This window comes from Pantherophis guttatus, chromosome 7, assembly GCF_059756535.1.
Source record: "Pantherophis guttatus breed Tessera chromosome 7, ASM5975653v1, whole genome shotgun sequence".
In the NCBI taxonomy this organism is placed as follows: Eukaryota; Metazoa; Chordata; class Lepidosauria; order Squamata; family Colubridae; genus Pantherophis; species Pantherophis guttatus.
In genome coordinates this window covers 53,626,329-53,640,816 of record NC_142069.1, presented here as the reverse complement: position 1 = coordinate 53,640,816, position 14,488 = coordinate 53,626,329, and the positions used below count along the sequence as shown (strand labels likewise).

General features: G+C 37.1%; 1 protein-coding gene across 1 annotated transcript in view; it reads right to left on the bottom strand.

Annotated features, from left to right (window-relative positions):
- Positions 1-7,461: 7,461 nt before the first annotated feature.
- AMIGO2 (adhesion molecule with Ig like domain 2) overlaps positions 7,462-14,488 on the bottom strand; it is a 31,727-nt gene continuing 24,700 nt past the window's right edge. The window contains exon 2 of the mRNA XM_034403846.3: positions 7,462-10,794. Within this exon, the coding sequence (XP_034259737.1) occupies positions 9,183-10,724 (1,542 nt within the window). The 5' untranslated portion in view covers positions 10,725-10,794 and the 3' untranslated portion in view covers positions 7,462-9,182. The remainder of the gene's footprint in view (positions 10,795-14,488) is intronic.

The window sequence follows — 14,488 nt, the reverse complement described above, 5'->3', positions numbered from 1 at the left end:
TTTAGGCGAGGCCAGCTTGATGAAATAAAAGCGTCTTCAACTTGCGGCGGAAGGTGCGCAGATCCAGAATCCTCCGTATCTCTGGGGGGAGCTCATTCCAGATCGTCGGTGCCCCCACAGAGAAGGCTCTCCCCCTAGGGGCCGACAGCCGACATTGTTTGGCCGACGGCACCTGGAGGAGCCCCTCTCTGTGGGAGCGTACTGGTCGGTGGGAGGCTGTTGGTGGTAGTAGGCGGTCCCGTAAGTAACCAGGTCCTAAGCCATGGAGCGCTTTAAAGGTGGTAACCAGAACCTTGAAGCGCACCCGGAAGACCACCGGGAGCCAGTGCAGCTCGCGCAGGAGCTTTAGGATATTTTCATAAGAAATTATTGTTGTACTGGTATTGGCTACTCAATACCAGTAGCTAAAATTGTACGTTAAGTTCTATTTCTTGAAACTATTTATTTTTTCACCACAAAAGAAAACATAGCCATCTCTCCAAGCATGCAGAAAGCTGCCATCTGCACATAGACTCAGAAGAAATGCAAATCCAATGAATGATGACATAGCTCTCATGTTTTTTGAAGCAATGTTCCATTTAAGCACACATCAATGGAAATTTTGTACATATTAGGAAAAATGTATTCCATGAACATATTTAGTAGTCTTATGAGAAGATAATACATATTCCATGATCTTTTATAAATGACATGATAATATCCAATAATAAACTCCTTATGTATTGGAAATCATGATTCACTCCAAACTCAGTTGATTTATGAAATGCCAAAAGTATAAGCCAAATGTTAGCAGCATGGTGCTGAGAGATTAGGCAGCATTACTGCCAAACAAGCCTTCTCCAGCCAAATGACCTCCAGGGTATTTCAGGATTATAGCTTGTAGTTGCACCAAATTAAAAAAAAATCATGCCTCTTTCTACTTGTTGAGTTGCATGCATCATTAATTATGGAAGTTGCATAGTGGTCCATTTTGGAGAGTCTTTAGCCTAATTTAACTTTGAAAACACAGGAACATGAAGGAGCAGCTATATATGAGTCCTTTCACTAATGTTTGTGGTTCCCACCCACCCCCTCCATAATTGTGTAAACTGGAGGCCATGTTTAAGTTGCAAACATGGTCTTTCTTCAAAAAATATTTTGTAGGTTTTGCTACAAAGCACCCAAATTGTATATTTAAATGCAATGACTAAATATAGTCAATAAACAGATAGATGGAGGGGCAACAAAAACTAAAACATCAATTGGCACCTGGATACCATTGGACTCTACTTGCAATGAAAATGCATCAATTTGTCTTTACACAATTGTCTTCCAAAGCTGCTAAACTCAAATAACGCATATGGGAAGCTATCCATAGCTCATGTGATTTAATTGCTTCTTCATATTTAAAGATGAATCATTCTAATATGTTTAAAATAATATTTCACTTGAAATTAAATAAATAATATTTCATAAATAGGAGATAAGCCCCATTATAGTGCTTTGGATGCTCATGAAATTTTCATTTGAAAAATAAAGAATAGCTGCTTAACTAATATCAAGGATAGTATAGTAAAATATTTTTGAAAACTATCATCACCATCAGCAGTAGCCAAACACTTAAGAAACATTGCTTATCTCTTTATGGTACAACTCTCGACTGTATACAGCCACAGGACAAATTATTTTGCGATCCTCAGAATACTCTCTTACTAAAAATTAGCAGGGTGGTTTCTTGTAATTTTGAATCAGGAAGTAATGAAAATTGCATTGAGGAGCTTGAAACCCATGGTTTAGTAAAAAATTTAAAAATGTTTTAAATTATGAATACTGAACAACTTATCTAAACAGAAAATTGCTGTTCTTTTGGCTCTGTTTTTTTAGACCAGGTAAATCTTTTGTTATATTTCCTTATCCTGTTATCTTTAAAATAGATTTGAAGTAGAAATCCCATCATGGCTACTGACTATGAAAATCTTTTTAAAGAGACTTCAGCCAAGAAAATTTACTTTATTGCCAAGGCAATTCTGTCAATGCTTAGTATGTTTATCTACTATTCTGGCCCCATTGACCTGTTATCTTGCTTTATTTACAACTAGCTGATGACCTGGCACTGGCCGGGTATTTTTTCATCCTAATCCCCCCCCACCTGCCTCCCACGCATGAAGGCATGACACCCCTCCCGGAGGCCAGTTTTTGGCCTAGCACACCTCTCTGCAGCCAAAATGGGCCATGGGGTGCTCGCATTGCATCCCCCTGCTCATGTGTGGCAGAGACCTGAATATCAGTTGACCGGCGGGAGGCGCACGTGCATGCATGGTGGAGCTGAGCTGGGTTCGGTGTGTTACCTGCGTGCCAGGACACACACACACAAATACCGAGAGGTGTTAGGGGTGTCTTACCCCCGCAGTATTTTTTTCCAGGGAGTAAATCATCTGTGTACCAAGTTTGGTTGGAATTGCTCAAGGCGTTTCAGAGTTATGCTTCAACAAACATACATACATACATACCTCCTTATTTATATATATAGAAGATTCTCATGGAAAGGCAGGATAGATGGTTAATGCTGACCATTACACCAAATTAGTTAAAATCACTTTGTTGACATTAAACTTATTCATAGCAATAGAGCAAAACTGGTTCTTTCTTCTGCACATTTGAAACTTTTGAAGATAAAGTGGTGACCTGAATCTTGTAATATACTCTTAGATATTGCTTACAGGTCTTATACACTGTACTTTGATCATATGCATTACATACATTATGCTATTCTGTAATGTATCTTGTTTTGTCTTAGCATTTCTGATCTCAGCTAATAGGGGTTATGCAGTAAAGCATGGTTGAGCAAACTATGATTAAACCATGGCTTAGCACAATGTGTGATGTCAGTTGCAGAATTTTTGTAGACATTTTGCTTTTGTAGACATTATAGTCAAATGAATAAATATGCGCAGAACAAAAGGAACAAAGCAGTACATACCGTTTTTCCCTGAAAATAAGACCCTGTCATATATTTTTTGAACCCTAAAATAAGTGCTTGGCCTTATTGCTATGCACTCAAATTGCGATTGGGCTTATTATCAGGGGATGTCTTATTATCAGGGGATGTCTTATTTTGGGGAAAACAGGGTAATTATTGAAGGTTCATTTTACTTTATTTCATTTTTAATTTAATTGGTTATTAATTGGTCACTTACAATATCAAAGACACAGGGATTCGAAAATTTGTTTCAAGATACTTTATTGTTGAACCAAGACAACATGAAAGTCACATGGAATGTAAAGGTATAGAGAGCTTTAGACTTATATTTATTATAGATTTGTAAACTGGCCTATTGCACATAAAACTCTTACAAATGCAAGTTCTTGGCAGGGTAAACTTCTCTGCTTCTCCTTTGCTTAAGAGGAAGAACTCAAGCAAAGAAAATAATTTAATTTACACTAACTACAGAGAAATAGCATTTTAGATTTGGTCATTCTAAGCCATTTCTATAAGGACTGAATGTCCCTGAACTTATATAGCAAGTAGCAAGTGATATTATGTAGCAAGTAAGGGCTTCAAGGCTTTGTACAAAAGGAAATACAGCTGACCTAGGATATCAACATCATTGAATAGTAAAACTAAGATAGCCACAACTTTATCAAGTGTAGACCAAGGGAGACCATTTAACATTCTTTCATGTTTCAGAACAGATAGAAAATGAATATAGTAGACAGCAGTATTTGCAAGAATAACTAAAAAAATAAAAGACAAGCTGATGGTTGTGACAGTGTTACTGAAGCCCCTATACAACACATCTGTACATGTGTCAACATTCACACATGGAGAAAGCGATGGGGTTTTTATTGTGCTGTTGTGATCATCATCATCATAGTGGTTTTCAACTCATTCTGGGGATGTGGGACTAAGGAGAATAGACCTATGAAACCTTCTTAAAGGTTGTTTTCATCTATACTTCTATGTAGTATAGATTAAAACAAGGTTTTTTTCATCTATACATCTATACCAGGGGTGTCAAACTCCAGCCTGCGGTGTGCTTAGATCTAGCCCACAGGGCTGCCCTAGAAACAGCAAAGGACTGGCCCGCAGTGCCTCTACCAACAAAAAAGGAGCTTGGGAGGGCCAGGCATGGCCCTCCCAGGCTCCGTTTTTGGCTGCAACGGCCTCCTGTTGCCCTCCACGTGCAGCTCCCACCAAGCTACATTTTCACTGGCAGAGGGCAACAGGAGGCCATCGCGGCTGTAAATGGAGCTTGGAAGCCCATTTTCGCTGCCAGAGCGCTCGGGCCACTACAAATGCTAACATGAGTGACATAAAGCTGGCTACCCTCACCCCGGCCCACGAGGTCAAACACAACCCTGATGTGGCCCTCAATGAAATTGAGTTTGACACCCCGATCTACACAAAGGAATATACTTCTAACAAAAGGCCAACATCCAATGAGGGAGCAAAGGATTTTAGAAACAAACCACTGACTTAAAAACTGGTGTGTCAACAGAACTCCGGCTTCCTAGACCATGTTTGTATTAACTACAAGAAGGACTACTGGAAAGGGATGGACTGCACCTCACAAGAACTGGAAAGAATATATTCAGAAAACAATTGGTTCATCTTATCAAAAGGGCTTTAAACTAAGATGTGGGGGGCAATCTTCATGACCTTTAGAACCTATTTCCAATGATGAAAGGATGGAAATCCCAGTTATAATGTAGGAAATATAAAAAACATACTCAAGACCCATGAAGGACTCAAATGCATATACACTAATGCTTAAAGTTTAGGAAACAAACAGGGTGAACTTTAAAGTATTAGTACACGAAGGCAGATATGATATAGTTGCCATTACTGAAATTTGGTGGGAAGAAACTTATGAGTGGAACGCACTGATGGAAGAATACAAACTATTCAAAAGAAACAGACCTAACAAAAGAGGAGGTGGAGCTGCATTATATATAAAAGATCACTATATCTCTACACAAAACTAAGGATGAAAACCTCCTAGAATCCATATGGGTCAATATAAAAGGGAAAAAATGACATTGCTATAGGTGTATACTACAGGCCACCCAACCAAGCAGAAGAAATAGATGAACTTTTTGCTAATCAATTAAAAATGTATGTAGGAAACATACCACAGTAGTAATGAGAGGCTTTAACTACCTTGATATCAACTGGGACACAAACTCTGCACAAAGTGGGAGATCAAACAGATCCCTAACCAACTTAGCTGACAACTTTGTCATCCAAAAGGTAGAGGAGAGAACTGTAAGAAAAGCTGTATTAGACTTAATTCTTACTAATAGAGAAGAAGTGATAGAGGGAGTTGAAATTGGGTGAAAGTGACGACGTCATTTTGGAATTCAATATAATGCAAACACAAGCAATAGAATATAACCCAATTAGTGTCTTATACTTTAAAACAGCTGATTTTAACAAATTCAGAAGGAGACTAAGGAAAAAAATCCATGGATAAAAATCCTAAAGGAGAAAATAACTCAAGAAGCGTGGGAAGCTTTGAAAAATATCATAAAATCCCAGTCCAACACAATACCACTAAAAAAGAAAAACAAGAAATCCAAAAAGAAACCAGCATGGTTGCACAAAGATCTCTCTGATAAACTGAAAGACAAAAAGGGTAAGTACAAAAAGTGGGAAAATGGACACATAACTAAGGCAGAATATCAGCAAATAGCCCGAATCTGCAAAGATGAAGTCAGAAAATGAACAAAGGCTTGAACAATGGGCCCTATCCAACATGAAATTTAATGTGGAGAAAAGCAAGTTTTTATACCTAGGCAGGAAAAACCAAACCAGAGGCGTAACCTGGCTCAAAAACAGTAACTGTGAGAGGGATAGCACTAGCAATAGCGCTTAGACTTATATACTGCTTCACAGTGCTTTACAGTCCTCTCTAAGCAGTTTAGAGAGTTAGCATATTGCCCCCAACAATCTGGGTCCTCATTTTATCGACCTCAGACGGATGGAAGGCTGAGTCAACCTTGAGCCAGTGAGACCTGAACTGCCAAACTGCTGGCAGCCGGTGATCAGGAAAAATAGCCTGCAGTACTGCATTCTAAACATTGTGCCACTACAGTTCTTGGAATCCTAGTGGACAATCACTTAAACATGAGCCAGCAGGGTGCAGCACAGCCAAAAAAGCTAATATAATGCTTGGTTGTATAAACAAAGGCATAGAATCAAAATCACGTGAAGTATTAGTACCACTTTATAAACCCTTAGTAAGACCACACCTCCCAGTTTTGTTCACCACATTTCAAAAAGATGTTGAGACTTTGGAAAAAGTGCAAGAAAGCAACTAAGATGAATAAGAGCCTGAAGATAAAAATATATAAGAACGGATGCAGGAATTGGGTATGGCCAATACAGTCTAGAGAAAAGAAGGACTGGGGGTGACATGATAGCAGTATTCCAGTATTTGAGGGGCTGCCACAAAGAAGAGGAGGGTCTGTTAGGGTGTGTGTAAAAAGTATTTGTTGCTTGTGCAACGAGCAGAGCAGAAACACACAGGGAAGGAGATAAAGGTGCAGCTCGTGTGAGAAAAATACTTTATATACAAGATAATAAGCAGTCTCAGTGTAGGTAAAACAGTCCAAGGTCATAAACAGTAATATCAGTCCAGTAATTATCTTCCCTTACCAAAGCAAACAGACTTTAGTAACTCTTGGTATACAGTACCATATAACAATCCAGTCTAACACCAATCAGCAGAAAGACGCAGGAAGCAACAGGAACAATCAGGAACACTCAGGAACAAAGAACGCTTCTCTGCACTGCTTGTTTATGCACTGTAGCCTAATTACAGGGTTCAGCAAACCCTGATTACGTGGCTCAGTTGTTTCTTAAAGAAACAGATATATTGCCTGACCAACAGGTTAGGAGTAAGCTACAAGCTGAACCTAACAGGGTCAATGTATTTTCCAAAGCACCAGAAGGCAAGACCAGAAACAATGGATGGAAACAAATCAAGGAGAAAAGCAACCTGGAGTTAAGGAGAAACTTCCTAATGGTAAGGACAATTAACCAGTGGAACAGCTTGCCTTCAGAAATTGTAGGTGCTTCATCACTGGAGATTTTTAAGAAAAGAGTAGACAGCCACGTATCTGAAATTGTATAGGGTCTTCTGTTTGATTAGGGGGCTGGATTAGAAGACCTTTCAGCTCTATTCTGATTGATGGTTGCAGTTGACAGCCAGCAGAGAAGGAAGATTCTCAATAGCCTCCCACCAGCCAGTACGCTCCCATAGAGAGGGGCTCCTCCGGGTGCCGTCGGCCAAACAATGTCGACTGGCGGCCCCTAGGGGGAGAGCTTTCTCTGTGGGGGACCTACGATCTGGAAAGAGCTCCCCCCAGAGATAGGGAGGATCCCGGATCTGCGCACCTTCCGTCGTGCGCTTAAGACTTCTTTATTTCATCAAGCTGGCCTGGCCTAAATCTTCTCCCCTTTTTAAATGTAAATTTTAATTTGTTTTTAAATTATGGGGTATTTTAAATTTGTTCAGCCAAATTATTTAATTCGTTTTTATTCTATTTTAAATTTTTGTATTTATGTGTTTTATCCTGTGGCTGTTCACCGCCCTGAGTCCTTCGGGAGTAGGGCGGTATAGAAATTTAATAAAATAAAATAAATAAAAATAAATCTGCAAGTTATACACGAAACCAATAAATTGTAATCTATGCCGCATGTCACTGCAGAACTGTCTACCAATTTGACCTGAACCCAAATGGGACAAATAATGCTATGCAAAATAAGCAACTTACAAGTAACTTATTGTTTTACGTATTTCATTTACTAACACAAAGCTATGCTAAAATATATTTGATTTGTACATAGCTCCAGCTTTCTAATGGAATGGATCATCCTGAAAGTATGACTTGTCAATTTTATATCAAAAACCTCACAAGGTGGAAGCTTCATGAATTGTTGCTTTGATACTTGCATATTAAACAATGACTAACAGAATTAGCTTAACTAGTTTGAATTTTTCTAATAAAGCTCTAAACAATCAAATTCAATGAACTGAAGTTCTAGGTTCTACAGAAGGTAAAGTCTAGATATTCATGCCATTGATGTGAAAGCAATGTTTATCTTGGGATCAACAATTTGGATTATGGCTCTAAATAGGTCATCAAAAATAGTCAAAGTGCAGTGGAATTTATATAAAATATCTAATTGCACAAAACTAAATTTTATAAAACTAATTATATGCATTCTTTTTTGTAGACATTTTCTGCTCAGTCCACACAGCACACATATATAAATTTTAATCCAAACAAATAGGCTGGATATACTTCTACAGTATCATGGCTCTTATCCCTTTAAGACCTGTAAAGACAAACATTCCAATAGTGCACCTCTCCCCTCACCATACAGTAGATGGAAAAATAGTACTTCTTAAATACTTTTGGACTATGGATTTTTTAACAAGACTAAAGTGATATCCTTCTGAAATACAGAACTTCAAGGATTAATTGGTTTAATAATCGTATCTCTGGACGGTATGAGTTCCGTAAAAGTTATCATTTTTGAAGGTTATCTCTTACTAGATTTACTATACATTCCATTCCTAGATTTTAAAATTCTTTACAGAAAAAGAAAACCTAAATCCCTGTCCAGTTTTGAAATTTATCTACACATTAAACATTATTTGGGAATATTCTGGATTATATAAATTTATTTGCTTCTTTATGTACCCTGTTTCTCAAGGCAATGAACAGAAATTGAATAAATGGCTATTTTGTTCTTCTATAAACACTATAAGACATACTTGATTAAAAGTCTCATCCCTGATAATAAAATCCCACTGATTTTATACAGTGAAATAGCTAGGGGCCTAAGCCGATAGGACTTCTACTGTGTAAGCTTTCTTCCACTGAATGAGAACAATGATCAAACATGTTCCTCCATAAGGCTACCTAATTCATTTCAGAGGAAGAATACAAGTGTGTTATGTTTAGTGGAGTGTTATACTCCACTCGTATAACAACGAGCTCCTCCTGAATGTTGCAAGATTAATGCATGTTCTTCCCACTGAGAAGGAACAAGAAGATAACAGCAATTAATTTCAACCTTCAAGATTTCCATTTTCTTAAAAAATCAGAAGTTTTCCATGACTTTTCTTTTAATATTGGATAAAGCCGTGGCCGGTGCTGAAAGGATTATGACATCTGTGCAGGAGGAACGCTTAAGATGATGGCATGAAAGGCATGTCTGAGAATGGTGAGTTTGTGGAAACAGAGTCTGATTTTGTTTGGGGTGTTTTTAGAATGCTTTCAGCAATTAAAGTCTCATTGGGAAATATTCTGATTTTGCCATTTTGACCTGGTTTAGGTTCCTTCACAGGTTCAAGAAACACCACCCTTTTGCCACTGCTAGCTTTCTTCTCATCTAATGGAAGATTGAGGGGTGTGTTGGAGGTTAGCATGGATGCATGAGATGTGCTATTTTGGTTTAATTGCCTTTTCCTTTTCTTTGACTTGCACTTACAAGGACAGGGCGTCAAGTAGAGGTAAAGAAGTACCAAAATAATACTGGCTACACAAGCTGCAAGAGTTGTAAAAGCAGTGTTAAATGTTTCATGTGAGTAAGATTTGTCCACTGTGAAATTGCTGACATTTATTCTTACTTCAATTGTTTCATTCAGTAATCTTTTCTTATTTATTGCAATGCAGGAATAAAGTCCAGCGTCTTCATACTGAGCATCATCTATTTCCAGGCTCCCATTATGAAATACTTTGAACTGTTCAGTTGTCTTTCCTGGCTCTAAAACTTGATTATCTGGGCTGATCCAAATAAAACTAGTCCCAGCATCACTGATTTTGGTATCACAGGGTACTATAATTCGCTCACCAATTTGTGCTTCGTGAATAAAACCAAAGGCATGGAAAGAACCATTAATGGTGCTTTCTGAACAATTTAAATAATTATTCTGCAATAAAGGCAGTTTTTGGGAGTCTTTATTACATGTGTATTCAGTCTTGAAGTTTTCCACTGAAGTAAAATGTCGAAGGTACCACAAGTTCAGCATAGAATAAAGTATGCAGTTACAATGAAATGGGTTTCCGTGAAGATAAATTCCACTTAAGTGTCGGGCTGGTACTAATCTCATGCCATTAACTGGTATTGACTGGATCCGATTATAAGAAAGATCTAAGAATACAAGTTCAGAGAGCTTGTATTTCCCAGTATAGAGTTCAATTGGGAAGTGTGTGAGAGAGTTGTAACTTAAATACAGCTTTTGCAGCGTAGGAATTCCTCCAAAAGCAGCAGAATCAACCTGTGCAATATGGTTGTTATAAAGCAACAGAACCTCCAGCATTCTCAGTTCCTGAAATATAGGACTGCCCAATGACTTCAAATTGTTGGATGACAGGTCTAGGTACTTGACATTTGGAACAACTGAGAAACTTCCAATAGAAATACTGAAAATGTTGTTATGATTGAGGATGAGGGTGTTCAACTTCTCAAGCAGCATGGGTATCCAGTCTTGATCCAAAATCCCAATTTTGTTGTGACTCATATCCAGTCTTTTTATGTGCTTGAAAAGAGTTGATGGCACCCTTGAGAGGTTTCTGCTGGTACAGCTCATAATGTCACCGGCACAAATGCAAGTGGTGGGGCACATTAAAGAGGCACTACAACATACACTTACAGTGAAAATTAAGAGGCAACCCAACCTCTTGTAGTTCCCATGAAGAGAGAGAATAGTGTGCCAAACAGAAGACATGACTGTGTTTTAGCCGTCTTCCAATTTTCCTTGCCACCCTTTAGGCATGTAGGTCACTTTGTACCAATCACTGTTAAGACAGAAAGGGAGAGAGATACACTTTTTTAAAAAAAAAAAGGATATTAATATATAAAAGCATTAACATTTTACCATATTCACCCAAAATGCTCATAGATTTATGATCACTGCTTTTTGTTGGGATTAATGGACAGACAATTAAAAAAGAGTCACAGACAAATATTTTTATATATATGTTATCTTAGTACTCATCATTAATTGGTTCTGGGAGGCGTGATCTGGGACTACTAAAAACAAGGAGTAGCAAACAAATTTTTCCTGTAAGGAATAATGTAGAGAGTCACAAGGCAGCCAACACAGACAAGTTCTAGCTTGTGCGTCGAGTACCAAACAAACAATGAGCACCGGGACACATCAAAATGTGCTGAGTACCAAATTTGATGAGTTTCAAAGCAATTGAATACCAAGGTACCACTGTATTATCACTGTTGCAAGACCAGAGGTGAAATGCTCCCGGTTCGGACCGGATCGCCTGATCCGGTAGTGATGGCGGCGGGTGATTCAGAGAACCGGTAGCAAAAATCCCTGCACCCATCCCCCATGCCCAGCTGAGCCGCGTGATCATCAGATGCTGTTTTTTTTACTTTTAAAAGCATTTTTTCTACAATCTCTTCAGCCGAAGAGGTTGTAGAAAAAAAAATGCCTTTAAAAGCCTCTGGCGATCCCAGCTGTGTTGCCTGATCGTCAGAAGCTTCTAAAAGCATTTTTTTCTGCAACCTCTTAAGGTTGTAGAAAAAATGCTTTTAAAAGTAAAAAAAAAGTTGGTCACGCCCACCCAGTCACATTACCCCCACACACTAAGCCACGCCCACAGAACCGGTAGTAACAAATTTTAGACTTCACCCCTGTGCAAGACTATTGTTGTATATGAACAAAAATGAAAAGACTTGAAATATCCACAATAGAAGAATGGTTGATGAAGATGATAAAAGTAGGAAAGATGACAAAATTAACTTACAGACTTAGAAAAGATGAACTATTACATTTATTAGTGACTGGAAAACATTTAAGAGCCTGAGTGGCATAGGAGGCTAATGCCTCCTACTAAGGCAGCATTTAACATCCAGCTGCCTGCAATTACTGCGAGTTCAATTCTCACCAAGCTCAAGGTCGACTCAGCCTTCCATCCTTTCTAAGGTGGGTAAAATGAGGACCCGGTTTGTGGGGGCAATAAGCTGACTTTGTATAAAATATACAAAAGTAGGAAAGCTATTGCTTAATGCATTGTAAGCCGCCCTGCGTCTCCGGAGAAGGGCGGCATATACAAATATATAAATAAATAAAATAAATAAATAAATAAAAATTATGGATTTTTTTCCCTGAAAAATAAAAAGAACTTGTGATTTATGGGCTTGTCAATTAGAAAGGATAGCTTATGGAAGATAGAAATTATGATGTATCCTTAGAGAGGGAGGTAAAATATAAATGCATTTATAGCCATAGTCAAAAAGATTGGAAGCTACTTCTTTAAAATCTTTTCTTGTTTTTTCTTTCTCTACTTTCTTTTTCTACTTTCACATTCACTATTCTTCTATATTTTCTGTTTCTTTTTTTAATATTTGTATTGCTTTTATCATTAATCTTTTAAAATAACAATTATATTTAAAAAGTTTATTATCACTTTTTTTTCCTTTATGCCCATCCTTCACTCCCATGGGAAAATAGGTAGAAAATAATTATACAGCTGTCCTCACTAAGCAACTCCCTTATTCATCAATATTAAATTACTAACAATGCTAGAAGTTAGCATTGGACATGCTAATATGAGGAAATATACCTCATGATGTCAGACATGGTTGCATTCATATAGAAGGAAATCATTAATGTGGTATCTCAGATATGGGTCAACTGGATCAAACGTGTGGACTTGGTGTTCAAAATGCCAACCACAAAAAAGTTGTAGTGCTTGATCCACTAATGGTCCGTTAGAAAATTTTGGTGGTCCACAGAAACATTATTTGCATTTTTTATATTGCACTAAATCAAGGGTCCTCAAACTATGGCCTCTGGGCTGGATACATGCAATGAACGTTTGTGTTGCTGCAGAGTTTCCACCTTCAGGGTCTTTTTGTGCGGGTTGGAGGGTTGAAATATATTCTATGCATAAGTAAATCCATTTTTAAATGGATTTAAAAATGATACTAATTCATCTGTTAAAGCCTAATGCATCAGATTTATTTTTAAAATACAAAGTTAGTTTAGATCCTGAATCCTCTGAAGTGGATCATAATAAATAAATAAGGAAAAACAACAACTGAAGTATACTTCCATTTCTAATTCTTCTGTTGACAAAATCAAACAACCTTTCCAATGAGAAGCAAATAGTATTTTTGCAGTAAATGTCTATGGAGATTCTCAATTATCCAGATCTTTGGGACTATCTTTGCAGTAGTTATCATATTAGAAACCTAATTCAGTTTACTGTGATGAGATACATGATTTGGTGAAGTTTAATAAGAATTTCATCAGTTGAAATACAAATTAAAAGTGTTAACATTTGTTTTATCATTGTGTAATTCATTTTCCATAGCTGTTGTTCTTTACAATGCTATCACCCAATTGGAAAAAAATGACCTGACCATTTTTTTTCCTAAGTACTATACTTTAATGCTGTTTCATTGAAATAAATGAATTTAATGCTGTTTCATTCAAATTCCCACTGTTGCTTCTCTTTTCTACATTCAACTTCTAATCCATTTATTCACACAATTTTTTTTTAAAAAAAATTATTAAATTTCCAAAGATTCCAAAGAAACATAATACACAAAGCAAGAAAAACACACACACACACATACAAATATATATATATATATATATATACACACACACACACACACACACATATATATATACACATATACAACCAAAAACAAACATATCAAAATTTCAATACTAATAACAACTTTTCTGCATTGGTATCTCTAACCTATTTAACCTCTTTACACAAATTCTACTTCTAAATATCTCTATCTTAAACTTACTTATTTAAATTATCTTGATTTCTATTTACAATTCAATCTCACAACATAAACATCCCTTAAATTTTATGTTTACTCTCCAGCCAGAATTACCATTTATTAAATAGTATTCGGTGTCCTCCCTCTCCTTCATTTCCATAGATAATCTGTCCATCTCTGCACATTCATTTTTTTTTATTATGATTTGATCTGGAGGGGTGTCTGGTTGTTTCCAATTTTGTGCTATCACAATTCTACTTGCCCTTAGTATGTGTAATATGATATATTGTATACTTGTCTGCATTTTCCCTTCCAGAATACCCAGGAGAAACAGTTTCGGCTTTATCTTCTGCCCTGTTATTTCATCCAGCCATTTTTTAATCTTGCCCCAAAATTTCCTAATCTTAGGACAAGTCCACCACATGTGGTAGAATGTCCCTTGTTTGTGTTTACATCTCCAACAATTCAGAGACCTATTCAAGAACATCCTGGCCAATCTCGCTGGTGGCAAATGCCATCAGTAGAACATTTTGTAAAGATTTTCTTTATAAGCAGCTGACATTGTTAGTTTGTAATTTCTCTCCCATAATCTATCCCATTGATCCAAATTAATATTATGTCCAAAATTTTTTGCCCAACTAATCATTGTTTCTTTCACGGTTTCCTCTTCCATTTTAAATTTCAACAAAAAATTATACCTTTTTGTGATCATTTTTTTAACACAGTTTT